At 63.3% G+C, this 14,774-nt stretch overlaps 1 protein-coding gene across 1 annotated transcript in view; it reads left to right on the top strand.

The window, feature by feature from the left end:
• The window catches only part of NOTCH1 (notch receptor 1), a 47,536-nt gene that overhangs the window by 19,437 nt on the left and 13,325 nt on the right, over positions 1-14,774 (top strand). Inside the window, exons 4-21 of the mRNA XM_049895729.1 lie at positions 230-568; positions 3,681-3,803; positions 4,463-4,696; positions 4,954-5,109; positions 5,320-5,505; positions 5,768-5,881; positions 6,780-6,893; positions 7,130-7,363; positions 7,697-7,807; positions 8,422-8,614; positions 9,122-9,267; positions 9,529-9,642; positions 11,117-11,236; positions 11,574-11,726; positions 12,344-12,572; positions 13,421-13,622; positions 14,257-14,410; positions 14,498-14,682. Coding sequence (XP_049751686.1) covers positions 230-568; positions 3,681-3,803; positions 4,463-4,696; positions 4,954-5,109; positions 5,320-5,505; positions 5,768-5,881; positions 6,780-6,893; positions 7,130-7,363; positions 7,697-7,807; positions 8,422-8,614; positions 9,122-9,267; positions 9,529-9,642; positions 11,117-11,236; positions 11,574-11,726; positions 12,344-12,572; positions 13,421-13,622; positions 14,257-14,410; positions 14,498-14,682 — 3,107 coding nt within the window. The remainder of the gene's footprint in view (positions 1-229; positions 569-3,680; positions 3,804-4,462; positions 4,697-4,953; positions 5,110-5,319; positions 5,506-5,767; positions 5,882-6,779; positions 6,894-7,129; positions 7,364-7,696; positions 7,808-8,421; positions 8,615-9,121; positions 9,268-9,528; positions 9,643-11,116; positions 11,237-11,573; positions 11,727-12,343; positions 12,573-13,420; positions 13,623-14,256; positions 14,411-14,497; positions 14,683-14,774) is intronic.

Below are 14,774 nucleotides of genomic sequence, written 5' to 3'. Positions count from 1 at the left end.
CTCGGTCAGTAGCCTGACATCGAAGGGGTCCATAGCGTGCAGTTTTTAAGAGCACACACTCTGGAAGGAGCACAGCTGGTTTGGATCCTGACACCACCGTCCCCTCTTGCCGGCCGAGCCCTGCCTAGATGGGCTGGCTACTCAGCCTCTCAGAACCCTGGGGGTCCTCACCTGCTCACATGACCCTGTCCTGGGGCCTAGGCGCTGACCCCTGGCCCCCTCCCCCCAGGGAAGACATGCCAACAGGCCGACCCCTGCGCCTCCAACCCCTGTGCCAATGGCGGCCAGTGTCTGCCCTTCGAGGCCTCATACATCTGCCGCTGCCCGCCTGGCTTCCATGGCCCCACCTGCCGGCAGGACGTGAATGAGTGTAGCCAGACCCCCAGGCCTTGCCGCAACGGGGGCACCTGCCACAATGAAGTCGGCTCCTACCACTGCACCTGCCGCCCCACCCACACCGGCCCCCACTGCGAGCTGCCCTACCAGCCTTGTAGCCCCTCTCCCTGCCAGAACGGAGGCACCTGCCGCCCCACTGGAGACACCACCCACGAGTGCGCCTGCCTGCCAGGTATGCCCACCTCTGCCTCGTCCACACAAGGCAGGAGCATGGGGGCTGGGTGGGCTGTTGGGCAACTCTGGGGGATACCTGCTAGGAGGAGGCTCCCCGAAGGGCCCTGGGAGCCAGTAGGGTTGCCCCTGCGTGAGTGGGTGGCTGGCCTGAGCCCCCACTGCTCCCTCCCTTGACCCCAGGGTGGCTTCAGGTGAGGCAGGGCCTGGGGTGAGTGCCTCCCGGACAGGAGAGCCCACCTGAGTGCCCCCGCCTGACCCAGGCCACCTCCCTCGTCTTCTGAGTTCCCTGGAACCCGCATACAAGACGAGAGACGCCCTAGCACTGCCAAGTGCCCTGTTTGTGCACTGGGGGCTTCCCCGCAGCGTCACCCAGGCGGGGCTGTGAAGAGGCCCCAAGTGCACCGTCACTTCCCCCAGCCGCCCATGGGTGCCCGCCCGCCTGTCTCCCGTGGTGGGGGGAGGGGTGGCCAGGCACAGCTCCTCCCTTGAGTCTGCCGGGTTTTTGTTTGAGTCAGTTTTGCTGCTGCTCTAAAAATAATAACAACGATGATGATGAGTGGGTTGGGAGCCTCTGGTCAGCTCAGCTGCACTCCTGATGGTTAGGTGGCGGGGGCGGGGTGCAGAGCAAAGGAGGGGCAGGATGAGAGCCCAGGGCCCCACTGACTTGGGGGTGACCCAGAGGCTGCCTTGCCCGCCTGGCCCTGCAAAGGGGAAGTGAGAGGCCCCCTCCACAGCTCTGCCCCCGGCTCTGTCACCTCTCTGCATGTGTGCATACGCAAGGTGCAGGCATTCCTGCCAGTTACTTGGGCTCCAGGCTCCGTGTGGTACCTGTGTGGGTCATGGTGATGGCGGCCAGCCGGCGTGATGGCCGTGGTGATGGTGTAATGGCCATGGTGACGGTGGGAAACCAGTGTGATGTGTTTGTTGGTGGTGTGATGGACATGGTGACAGTGGGCAGCCAGTGTGACAGTGGTGGTGATGGTATGATGGCCGTAGTGACTGGACAGCTGGTGTGACAGCCATGGTGACAGTGTGACAGGCCATGGCAATGGTGTGACTGGCTGCAGTGACGGTGTGATAGCCGTGGTGATGGTGTGATGGCCAAGGTGACGTTGAGCTGGCTGATGTGTCAGCCATGGTGATGGTCAGCAGCTGGTATGATGGGCTCTTGTGATGGTGTGACCGAACGTGTGTGACGGTGTAACGGGCCATGGTGATGGTGTGACGGGCCGTGGCGATGGTGTGACCGGCCGTGGTGATGGTGTGACAGCTGTGGTGACATTGGGCCTGCTGGTGTGTCAGCCATGGTGATGGGCCTTTGTGATGGTGTGACAGGCCATGTGTGGCGGTGTGACGGGCCGTGGTGACAGTGTGGCGGCTGTGGTGATGGTGTGATGGTGATGGTGCGATGGGCCATGGTGACGGTGTGATGGCTGTGGTGATGGTGTGACGGGCCATGGTGACAGTTTGATGGCTGTGGTGACGGTGTGACAGGCCGTGGTGACAGTGTGACAGGCCGTGGTGACAGCGTGACAGGCCGTGGTGACAGCGTGACAGCCAGGACTGTTGGGGGCAGTGCAGCGTCTCCTCTCCTCCAGCCAGGCAAGCCAGCGACTTGCCTCCTGGCCCCCACTGCCTGTCTGGCAGCCCGCAGGCTCTGGGCTCAAATCCCTTCTTGGCGCCTTGTGTCCTCCAGGCTGAGACCTCACGTCCAGCCCCACAGGGTAAAGGGGCCCGCCCTGCACAGGACCTCGGGGCACTAGGAATAGGCAGGAGGGAAGGAGTGGCCAGTGGGGTACCCCGCGAGCAGGGCTGGCCACCCCTCTGATGGGGTGCTCAGGACCTCAGGTGGTGGGGGACAGGCTAGAACAGTGACCCCAATCCAAGGGCAGGGGCACCTCCTGAAACGGCCCACCCCGGGTCACCCCAGGTACCTGTTAGCTCTCCTAGCACCTCTGCACCCAGGTCCTGTCCAAGGGGCCTTGCCTGCTGTATGGCCCACTGCCCTCTCTGCATGGTCGGGGGTCCCAGGAGACCTGCACCAGGGAGCCCTGACCTCTTCGAGTGCATGGCTGTTCCCTGGAGCAACTGGCATGGCAGTTGGCACCCACAGCCCTTTTGTGGGGCGGGTTCTCAGTGACCCCGTCTTACAGTGGCGGAAACAGAGAAGCTGAGGGCCAGGCCTAGCATGTCACAGTGAGGAGGGGCAGTGAAGCTCCACACGGGGCTCAGTGTCCATGCTGGGCTCACTGTCCACGCTGGGCTGTCCACGCTGGGCTCACTGTCCATGCAGTGTGCTTCAACCCATGTCCAAGGCAGCCCCAGGAGCACTTGCCCAGCCCAGCCCAGCCCAGCCCAGCCCCACCTCTAGGGAGAAATCACTTAGCCACAAGCTAAGGGGACCCAGACCTCGGCCCCAGGGCTCTGATTTGGGGTGCTTACCAGCCCCTCCCTGATTTGCATCTGGCTGTGCCCTGGCTCTGTGCAGCTGGTAGGATGGGAGGATCCCAAGGAGGGGCTGGGATACTCGGCTCCCCAGGGCAGAAGGGGTGCAAGAGCACTCTGGGAGGGGCATTAATTAGTAACCAGCCGCAGGTTTGGCTATTGCCAGGCGCACCTTTATGGGTTGATCATTGAACCAGCAGAAGTTGAGTGGATTAATAGCTAACAAAGGTTGTGCCACAGTGTGGCAGCGGTGGGCCTGGGCGGAGGCTCAGCCTGTGTGCAAGGGGGCCACTTCCTGGGCAGCCTTCCCTCCCTGGCCCCACCTGGCCTTACCACCTCAGGGTCCCAGGCCACAGCATCCATCCTGCCTGTGACCACCATCTGGGGTGTTGTAGAAAGCCTCAGCCCAGCACCCAGCCATAGAGAGCACCCAGTTACTAGAGCCCCAGGAGCTCTGTTAGATGGGAGGGTTTGAGTGACAGAATCTTCCGGAACCTCAGCTCCTGAGCCCCTGTCTTCTAGCCATGTGCGTGTTCCTGTGGGTCTGGAGTGGTGAGCCTGGTCACAGGAAGGGGGTGTTGGGTAGTGGCTCCCAGGGGCAGCTCTTCTGTCTGGATGGGTTTGTGGTCCAGCCAGGAGAGGGGCTGACTGGCCCCCCGACATAGGTTTCACCGGGCAGAATTGTGAGGAGAACGTGGACGACTGCCCAGGGAACAGCTGCAAGAACGGGGGTACCTGTGTGGATGGTGTCAACACCTACAACTGCCGCTGCCCACCTGAGTGGACAGGTGCGTGCTGGGGGCTCCACACGACCCTCTCACTAGCTGTGCAGACAGAGGGGGCCTGGATGGGAGGGCCCACATGACCCCTTACTAGCAGTGCACACCTGGAGGGGGCCGCTGCCTCCTAGGCGGACAGGCATGAGCTGGAAGTGGAACCACGCTACCCTCTGACCTGCTGTGCAGATAGAGATGGTGGTGTGTGGCAGGCCAGGGCTGAAGAGAGACTTGCCACAACCCCTCTGCCCATGGCCAGGGCCAGAGACCCCTCAGCGACCTGCACAGACGTAGTGTCAGCCGGAATGTGGGGGCTGCTGTGGCCTGGCCCGGGGCTGCCTTGAGCTGGACAAATGAGCCCTCAGCCAACCACCTAGGCCAAGCTGGCCGAGTCCTGGCTATGAGCAGCCCTGGGCAGGTGGAATGGGCCCTGCCTTTAGGGAGCTCGCTCTGCCGGGTGATGGGCAGCCACATCTGCAGTCGGAGCAATACAAGCACCCCTCCCGGCCTGGGGCTGCAGGGGAAGGAGTGACTGAGGTGGCTGTGGGTGGAGGGCTCAGCCAGGAAGGCTTCCTGGAGGAGGTGGCACTATAGCCCTGTGCCCTAGAGGGGAGATGGCAGCAGTGGCCAGGGTCTGGGAGCAGCGCCGGGCTAATGCCCCACCCTCATAGGCCAGTACTGTACGGAGGATGTGGATGAGTGCCAGCTGATGCCCAACGCCTGCCAGAACGGCGGCACCTGCCACAACACCCATGGCGGCTACAACTGCGTGTGTGTCAATGGCTGGACCGGCGAGGACTGCAGTGAGAACATCGACGACTGTGCCAATGCCGCCTGCTTCCACGGCGCCACCTGCCATGACCGTGTGGCCTCCTTCTACTGCGAGTGCCCCCATGGCCGCACAGGTGAGTGACTGGGACCAGCCTGGGCTCAAGGGACCTCAGACATGGACACACGGGGCCGTCCTGGTCTCCAAGGACGTCCCCAGGGGGCTTCTGGGCCAAAGAGGGCAGGGGAGACCCTTTGGTTGGGCTGCTAGTGCTGACCCTCCTGAAAGAACCTGGGTCATGGGCCATGGTGGGGGCTCCTCGCTGGGCTGGGCTGGACCTGCCGTGGCCCAAGCCTGGTGGTGCCATGCCCCTGACCCTGCCACCTTGCCCAGGTCTTCTCTGCCACCTGAACGATGCCTGCATCAGCAACCCCTGCAACGAGGGTTCCAACTGTGACACCAACCCTGTCAATGGCAAAGCCATCTGCACCTGCCCCTCAGGGTACACGGGGCCCGCCTGCAGCCAGGATGTGGACGAGTGCTCTCTGGGTGTGTGCAGGGGTGGGGAGGATTCAGGGTGCAGGAGGAGGCTTGAAGTGCAGGGGAGACTCGTGGTGCACAGGCCCACAGTGGGATGAAAGCAGACCCACCCTCAAGGGCTTCCAGTCTGATGGGGGCAGCCAGCCTTAGGAGGGTGTCCCCTGGCCACTGTGCAGGCCAGGCCCGGAGGAGCTCCTCACCCTTGCCCTGTCCCTGCAGGCGCCAACCCCTGTGAGCACGCAGGCAGGTGCATCAACACCCAGGGCTCCTTCGAGTGCCAGTGTCTGCAGGGCTACACAGGCCCACGCTGCGAGATCGATGTCAATGAGTGTGTCTCCAGCCCCTGTCAGAATGATGCCACCTGCCTGGACCAAATCGGGGAGTTCCAGTGTATCTGCATGCCTGGTGCGTCCATGGGCGCCTCCCCTCCCCAGGCCACAGCTGCTGCGGGGCATCTGGGGAAACTGAGGCCAGGCCTGGGCAGGTGGATCAGCCTGAGGGGTGCTGGGCTGCGCTGGGGTGGGAGGGGCGGGCCTGCAGGACAGCAGGTGGGGAGAGAGCTCCTGGGGGGGCTCCAGGGAGGCTGGGCAATTGCCTCTGCCCAGCCGTGGAGCGAGGGTGTCTTCCAGGCTGGGAGCCTTTGCCATCTCACTGTCTCCCTCCCCAGGCTACGAGGGCGTCTACTGTGAGCTCAACACGGACGAGTGCGCCAGCAGCCCTTGCCTGCACAATGGCCGCTGCCTAGACAAGATCAATGAGTTCCACTGCGAGTGCCCCACTGGTGAGGCCCCTGCCATGGCCCACAGCACCCCAGTGTGTCTACTGCCATGTCCTGCATACCCGGTGCGCTGCCCACCATGGCCCACTGCTCCCCATGTGTCCCCAGACGGGGCGGCTGGAGCTCTCTGAAAGTGTGGCTGGAGCTCACTGTCCACGGAGGAGGGGTGCCTGAGGGGTGCCTGGGCCTGCAGAGACCCTCACTTCCTAAGGGTGGAGCTGTGCAGGACAGGAGGCCAGGAGCAAGTGGGCAGGGTGTCCTCCTGGGTGTGTGCCCCGCGTGTGGGAGGGGCCTAGCCAGCATACCCTCCTGGTGGATGGCCAGGCTGCAGCCCTCCATCAGAGCCTCTGTTGGTTCCCTGGGAGGGCAGTATGCTCCTAGACCCCATGGGGCAAGCTGGGGAGGAGACCTAGTCGGCCCACCAGTGTGTAGCCCCTGCTGCCCAGCCCAATGACATGCTAGCCCTATGGCCACACAGAGGGCAAACCAGATAGCTGGGGCGCAACTGGGCCTGCAAGGGCCGGGAGGACACACCAGGGACAGCGGGGCTTGAATGAAAAGGTGTCGCTGGGGCGGGCCAGGGAATGCATCGTCGCTGCAGCCCCTGGCCGCCAGAGATGTGGGTCTGCTGCCCCAGACACACAGGGGTCATCCACAGAGCCCATGGCTGTCACCATAGCAACCAGGAGTCCTTGGGAAAGGCCCTTGTGTTGAAATGAGGGGTGCGGCCTGCCTGGCAGCAGGTGGGAAGGGGTTTGCTCCCAAGGATGGGAGCTGAAGGGGGTGAGAAGGAAATTGGGGGGGGGGTGTGGACGCTGGTGCCCTGGTGGGTTCTGCGAACCCCAAGCTCAGCACGGGTGGTGAGAGAGCAGACCCTTCTGACCAGGCCCCCCCACCACAGGCTTCACGGGGCACTTGTGCCAGTATGACGTGGATGAGTGTGCCAGCACGCCCTGCAAGAATGGCGCCAAGTGCCTGGACGGGCCCAACACGTACACCTGCGTGTGCACGGAAGGTGCGGCCAGGCGCCCCGTCAGGGCCGGAGCAGGGGATGCGGGACAGGATGTCCTGCCTCAGGGGAGTGAGGGGGGCAGGAGACCTGGGACACTGAATCCAGCACAGCGTGCTGACCCCACATAGGAGACACCCTGTCCCCTAGCCCAGAGCGCAGCGACTCGGGCCGCGGCACCTGAGTGGGGGGCGGCCGCCTGTGGGATGGGCGGCTGTGAGCCTCCTGCTCCTGTGCCCCAGGCTACACAGGCAGCCACTGCGAGGTGGACATCGATGAGTGTGACCCAGACCCCTGCCACTACGGCTCCTGCAAGGATGGCATTGCCACCTTCACCTGCGTCTGCCGGCCTGGCTATACGGGCCACCGCTGCGAGACCAACATCAACGAGTGCCATAGCCAGCCCTGCCGCCATGGGGGCACCTGCCAGGACCGCGACAATGCCTACTTGTGCCTCTGCCTCAAGGGGACCTCAGGTGTGGGGCTGGCGGGTGGATGGGTGCTGACCCTAACCTTAAGGGGATCTCAGGTGCAGAGCCGGGTGGCAGGTGGGTGGGTGCTTACCTCAGCCTCAAGGAGACCTCAGGTATGGGGCTGGCAGGTGGGTGGGTGCTGACCTCAGCCTCAAGGGGACCTCATATGTGGGGCTGGCAGGTGGGTGGGTGCTGACCCCAGCCTCAAGGGGACCTCAGGTGTGGGGCTGGCGCGTGGGTGGGTGCTGATCTCAGCCTCAAGGAGACCGCAGGTGCAGGGCCAGGTGGCAGGTGGGCCAGAAGGGTGGGCACTGACCCCACTGCTACCCCTCCCAGGGCCCAACTGTGAGGTCAATCTAGACGACTGTGCCAGCAACCCCTGCGACTCGGGCACCTGCCTGGACAAGATCGACGGCTACGAGTGTGCGTGCGAGCCTGGCTACACAGGTGAGCCTTCAGGTGAGGGCTGGCCGAGGGCGAGGAGGGGAGGCTCTGTCCCTGGCTGCAGCCCTGATGCGCGGCGAGGCTGTGCTCAGAGGAGAGGTCAGCGGTGGCCCCAGGGGCCGGGGTGGGCCAGGTCTGGGGGAGGCTCTGGGGTGACTGGGGCCACGGGTGGGAGTGGTGCAGGCCGGCTGTCCAGCTGTCGAGTTGCTGGCCTTGTCCAGCCACAGCAGAGACCATGGGCTGGCCTGGCAGCTGACCAGGTGGCGGCAGAGCAGGTGCTCCAAGGCCACACCTGGGGTTCAGATTCCGCTCTGCTACCGCCCGCCCACCTGGAGCCGCTTAGTGGCCTCTCTGGGCCTGGTCCTCATTACTCAGGCTAATGGTGCCCTCCCCTGCCCCGGGGCCGCTGTGGTCATGTGGCCCGCTGTGGTCATGTGGCCCGCTGTCATGCACATGGCCTGCTTTTCTGGTTTACTCTGGGAAGGACCCAGGGGAGGCGGTATCGGCCCTGGGCTAACGGATGGGAAGGCTGAGGCTCAGAGGTCAGAGCCTCTCCGCCTGGCTCTCAGGCACCCCCCCCGCCTTTGGTCTGAGTGCCCCCTTCCCTGTCGCCCCAGGGAGTATGTGCAACATCAACATCGACGAGTGTGCGGGGAACCCCTGTCACAATGGGGGCACCTGTGAGGATGGCATCAATAGCTTCACTTGCCGCTGCCCCGAGGGCTACCACGACCCCACCTGCCTGTCGGAGGTCAACGAGTGTGGCAGCAACCCCTGCATCCACGGTGCCTGCCGGGATGGGCTCAACGGGTACGCCGGGGCAGCCACGGGCACTCGGCTCACACTGGACCACAACTGTGCCCGGCCCTGCCCTTGCCCCCATAGTCCCGGGCACGGTGTCTACCTGGAAGGCCGGCCTCAAATAGCCCCCGAAACACACATAGCATGGTAATGGCAGCTGGTGTTTCAGGCACTGCCATGTGCCCAGATGGGCTGTTTAAGTGGCAGGGACCACCTGACCCTCTTTCCACCGGACGGAAGTCCTTGATGTGAGGTTAATCGAGGGAGTGACTCCCAGCCTGCACAGCACTCCCCTCACTGCCCTAGGCTGGTCCAGATCTAATGGGACCGAACCTTTGCCGCAGCCTTGGGCAAGGTGAGCACTGCTGCCCTACTCGAACGAGGAAGTTCTGAGGGTCAGAGTGGACCAGTGCCTCCATGCTGTTAGTCTGTAGGGTGGTGGTGGGGCTGGGGTTGCCGGGTGCCCAGCCTGCACAGTCAGGGCCGCGTTCGAGCCATGGTGCTGACACTCCCCAGGTACAAGTGTGACTGTGACCCTGGCTGGAGTGGGGCCAACTGTGACATCAACAACAATGAGTGCGAGTCCAACCCCTGCGTCAATGGTGGCACCTGCAAGGACATGACCAGCGGCTATGTGTGCACATGCCGGGAGGGCTTCAGCGGTGGGTGGCCTGGGGGTCTCCCTGCGTCGGTGGGGGACCACGAGGCCTGGGACCGAGACACAAGTCTCCAAGCGTGACCCCACAGCATTGTCCGGTTGCCTGTCCCCCCAGTCCCAGCCTCCTTTTAATCCACCCCCGTGATGCCGGGCCCTGGGGTCAACGCCCAGGCCCCTGCTCAGTCCAGGACCGTCCAATAGACAAGGCGGGTGAGGGTGGGGAGCAGGCACTGGGGTGGACACACTGACCAGTACTCCTCTCCAGGCCCCAACTGCCAGACCAACATCAACGAGTGCGCATCCAGCCCGTGTCTGAACCAGGGCACATGCATCGATGATGTGGCCGGCTACAAGTGCAACTGCCTGCTGCCCTACACGGGTGAGGGGGCTGGGGGCCTGGGGCTGGGGCTGGGGGCCGATGGCCGGGGGTGGCCTCGGGGGTCAAGTTCAGGGGCCGAGAAACGTGGGCTGAGCCTTGTCTGTGTTCCCTCAGCAAGCATTTTGAAGGCTTTCTCCAGGCCTTGAGCCTTAGGCCCAGCCGTTCTATTTGGCCCACACCCAGGGGTAGGGTGGTAGATCTCACAGAAGAGAAAGTACACCTCTGGTGCAATTCACGCTTCAGGTTAGAGTGAGATCATTTGCAATGTAAATGTGTCCCCAGTGCTGTATTTGGGGAGGCTGCCTGGGAGGAGGGGAGGTAAGGCTCGAATCCCTGCCCGGTGTCCACCCGCCTGCCATCTACCTGGCTGTGGCCTCTGGGGCCCAGTGCCCTCCCCTCCATCGGCCAGGCTGAAGGTCCCTCTGATAGGGGCCCCCTCTTGGTGTGAGGGAACGAGGCACCGTCTGTCCAGGCTGGGTGTGGAGGGCAGCCCACCCGGCCATTGGCTGGCCAAGGGATCTTGGGAGTGGTCCCCTCCTGGGAAGAGAGGATATGGAGTAGTGAAGAAGAGCAGTCTCCGCTGCCTCCAGGGCCTCCGGATTCTCCGGGAAGCGGCAGAGGGTACTGCCTCAAGGGCCCGGACCAGGTGGGCAGGGGCACTTGCCCTGGGGTCCCCATAAGGCTGGGCGGCCGTGGCCAGAGCTGAGCTTTCTTTGATGATGCCAGGGGCCTGGGTTTCCTCTCCTGCGGCCACCCAGGGCCTCCTTGCTCGGGCTCACCCAAGCCCCAGCCTTACGCTGTCTCAGCCCTGAGGGCCTGCGGGTGGGGCGCCCTGTGCTGACTGCTTCCTGTCTGCCGGCTTCCTGCTTCCCCTTGCACAATTGTCGGAAACTCTGGCGAATTTCCTGCCTGCCCGGGTCATTGTGGAAACCGATAGAAAGAAAGGCCATGGAAAATGGCAGGGCCGGCCGGGGAGATAGTGGTGACAAGGACGATAGTGCTTCCTTGCTTCCTGACCAGCCCTGGGGCTGTAAACAGGAAACCACCATCCGGGGGAATGGAAAAAAGGCAGCCCTGCTTGCCCTCGTTCCCATGAGGCGTGTCAGCCAGGCCCCTTCCCTGGCCAGGGCTCCCCAATGGCGAACCCCAAGGTAACATGGTCCCCAGCCAAGTGGAGGGTGCCCAGGCTGGCCCCGCCGTGCCATGAGCCCAGCTCAGCCCTTGTTCCCCGAGCTGCGGTAGGTTCAGGCCAGGCCCAGCCTGTGGGGAGTGAGTGGTAATTTGGGAGCTTGGTGTTGGGTCCGTCTGCAGCCCCTGCGCCTTCGTTCCACTCTTCTCCCCGCACTGGGGCTTCAGATGAGCCAGGAGCTCACACTGGGTCCACCTGCCTCTGGTGAGGCCCTGAAGGTGTCTGATGACGCACGGACAAGCAGACCCTCAGCCCAGGCTTCACCGTGTGTTTCTCTGCTCCCAGGAGCCACGTGTGAGGTGGTGCTGGCCCCGTGTGCCCCCAGCCCCTGCAGGAATGGTGGCGAGTGCAGAGAGTCTGAGGACTACGAGAGCTTCTCCTGCGTCTGTCCCACAGGCTGGCAAGGTGGGCGGCTTGCTCTGTGGCCCTCGCTCGGCCACATCCTGGGGGGAGCTGGATAGGGTGGGGTCCCAGGGAGGCTGCAGGCAGGAGGAAGGAGCACCCATCTTTGGAAATGAGCAGGCGGGTGCTGAGCGAGCCACGGAGCTTCTAGAATCAGGAACCGCTTGGAGGGAGGGCCGTTCCATCCTGAACCTTCTTGGCCCAAAAGTGAGAGATGGCAACATCGAAGACATGGCACCCTTCTTCCATGTGTCCGCAAGGGCTGAGGGACCTCTCCAGGGGGCACAGAGGCATAGGGGGCCAAGCCTTGGTGACAGCACGACCCCCTTCGCCCCCACAGGGCAGACGTGTGAGATCGACATCAATGAGTGTGTGAAGAGCCCGTGCCGGCACAGCGCCTCCTGCCAGAACACCAACGGTGGCTACCGCTGCCACTGCCTGGCAGGCTATACCGGACGCAACTGTGAGACAGACATCGACGACTGCCGGCCGAGTGAGTGAGCCTGCGAATGGGGGGTGGCTGTGGCGTGGGGCGAACAGAAGTGGAAGAACCAGGCCCCGGCTCCGCCCACCAGTGCAGCCTGGAAGAAGGGTCAGAGAGGTGGTCCCCCCAGCATGGCCAAGCAGGGTGGTTCCTGGAAGATCCTGGAGCCAGACTGCCCAGCTTCAGGTCCGTCCAGGCACATCCCAGCTGGGTGGCTCAGGGCAGTGGCACCTCTGGTCCCTGCCACAAGACAGTTGTGTAGAATGGTAGTGCAGTGCCTGGCGGGGATGCTTGGTCACCCTCAGGGTGGAGGGTTCCAGCCCCCCCACCTGGTCCGCAGATAGAAGCTGAGGTCTGGAGACATTGCATGTCTTGTCTGGGGTCACGTGGTAAGCACAGACTGTGATGGAACTAACTGATTTGTCTGGTGGTCAAGCCCTGTCGGGGGGGTGGGAGCCCTAGGTGAGCACAAACCCTGTGTGCAGGGAGGCAGAAGGCACAGCTTGCGGGCAAAGGGCCTCCTGAGCCAAGCACCTTTGTTGCCGTGGGGGCGTGCCGCGTGTCAGCCTCGGTCTGCCTCTAGCATGGCTGGTACACGCCCTCAGGCCCGCCCTCCGTCCCCCCAGACCCGTGCCACAATGGTGGCTCCTGCACGGATGGCATCAATGCAGCCTTCTGCGACTGCCTGCCGGGCTTCCAGGGCACCTTCTGTGAGGAGGACATCAACGAGTGCGCCAGCAACCCCTGCCGCAACGGCGCCAACTGCACGGACTGCGTTGACAGCTATACGTGCACTTGCCCTGCCGGCTTCAGCGGGATCCACTGCGAGGATAACACGCCTGACTGCACCGAGAGGTGGGCGCTGCGCCGTGCAGGGCGGTCCCGGGCTCGAGGCCACCAGAGGTGTGGTGGCAGGAGGAGAGCGGCCAGTCCTGGGAGGGAGCACAGGGGCTGCACCCAGTGTGCTGGCAACCTGGTGCACCAGGCAGGGTGTCTGCCTGATGGCCCTCAGTGCTGAGTCAAGTCCAAGCGTTGTTCTTCGTGTTTCCATGTCCCTCCTCAAAGGGCTGTAGTGACTCAGGCCTCCTGTGCCTTAGAACCAAAGCATGGTGGTTTATCCTGAAGAGCTGCTGTGCCACCTTCCATCAGACAAGTGCTTCGCCACTCATTTTATTTCCCTTTTTGTTTTGGCTGCCAGGAAGCTCGATGTTCAGTGTCAATCTCATTCCTGGTTTCTATACAGTTTCCAGTTCCTCTTTACCTAAGTACCTTGCTCCTTCATGTTGTGAGAAAAACAAAAAGTCAAACCCACCACCATCGAGTTGATTCAGACTCATAGCGACCCTATTGGACAGAGTAGAACTGCCCCATGTGGTTTCCAAGGAGTGCCTGGTGGATTGGAACTGCCAGCCTCTTGGTTAGCAGCTGTAGCTTTTAACCACCAGGGTTTCCTGTGTTGTTAAGCGCTTCTTAATTATGAAGAAGGCAGAGGCGGGGTGTGCGATATGGTGTGTGGGCCTGAGGTCCCAGGCACTGGGTTGGGGGCCTCCCTGGGGTCAGGCAGGTTGAGCCCTGTAAGTGGCCACAGTCTGGGCCCGAGGCAGAGATGGTGGCCTGGAGGAGCCTGCTCAGGTGGGGACTGAGAGCCGCAGGGCCTCAGGGGCTGTGCCTCTGCTCATCCTGCCTGCGACCCTGTCCCTCAGCTCCTGCTTCAACGGCGGCACGTGTGTGGATGGCATCAGCTCCTTCACCTGCCTATGTCCACCTGGCTTCACGGGCAGCTACTGCCAGCATGACATCAACGAGTGTGACTCACGACCCTGTCTGCACGGCGGAACCTGCCAGGACAGCTATGGCACCTATAAGTGCACCTGCCCTCAGGGCTACACTGGCCTCAACTGCCAGGTGAGACAGCCCAGGTGGGGTAGCCCAGGTGAGACAGCCCGGGGTGGGGCAGCCCAGGTGGGGGCCACTGCCTCACAGGTGGGGGACAGGCCACACTTGAGGAGATGGGAGCCCTGTGCCTGGGCTGAGCTGTCCTCTAGGATCAGAGTGGGGAAAGGCGACAAGGCAGGTCTGCAGGGCAGGTGACAGGTGTCTGCAGATCGAGGGCAGGAGATGAGTGACAAACAGCTGAAGTCAGTGTTCATGTAGAAAATACGCGAAAGCATCAAAAAGCACCATCCGTTGAAGGTTCCGCCTGAGGCCTCAATGATAAAAAGTTCGCGATAAAGTTTCTTACTCCGAGACCAACCTTCCTTCAAGGAAAGGCAGCGGGTGGGTGGTCCGCTCTGCCCTGAGAGTGCAAGACCCCCAGCCCAGGCCACTTGGCACAGTGAGGGGGAGGTGCATGGCCTCAGTTTCCCCCTCTGAGGAGTAGAGGCCTACCTGGGCTTGAAGCCCCCCGTGGGCATGTGCCCCGCGCTAGCTGGTAGGTGCGTCCAGAAGGCCGCCCTGGTGGGAGCCGGCCTCAGTAGGGTGCTGTGGCTCCAATGCCGCTGGAGCCAGGCACCCGCCTTACAGCAGCCACCTCCTCCAGAGCCTGGTACACTGGTGCGACTCCTCGCCTTGCAAGAATGGCGGCAAGTGCTGGCAGGCCAACACACTGTACCACTGCGACTGCCACAGTGGCTGGACTGGCCTCTACTGCGACGTACCCAGCGTGTCCTGTGAGGTGGCTGCGCGGCAGCAAGGTGATGGCCCTGGGGTGTGTCTCGGCCGGGCTGGGGGTGCGGGGCCCGGGGGCAAGCCCAGCCTCACCGCCCCCATGCGCTCCGCAGAGGTCGACGTCACCCACTTGTGCCGGCACGGGGGGCTGTGCATGGACACGGGCAACACCCACCACTGCCGCTGCCAGCCCGGCTACACCGGCAGCTACTGTGAGGATCAGGTGGACGAGTGCTCGCCCAGCCCCTGCCAGAACGGAGCCACCTGCACCGACTACCTGGGTGGCTACTCCTGCGAGGTGGGCGGCACACCCTGCCTGTCTGTCGCTCGGCCAGCATGGTTTTGAGCAGCGGCAGAGCAGGGAACAGTAAACCTGCAGACACAAATCTG

This window comes from Elephas maximus, chromosome 9 (assembly GCF_024166365.1).
Source record: "Elephas maximus indicus isolate mEleMax1 chromosome 9, mEleMax1 primary haplotype, whole genome shotgun sequence".
In the NCBI taxonomy this organism is placed as follows: domain Eukaryota; kingdom Metazoa; phylum Chordata; class Mammalia; order Proboscidea; family Elephantidae; genus Elephas; species Elephas maximus.
Note: the sequence above shows the minus strand (reverse complement) of the source record. Positions and strands in the feature narration are given on the sequence as shown.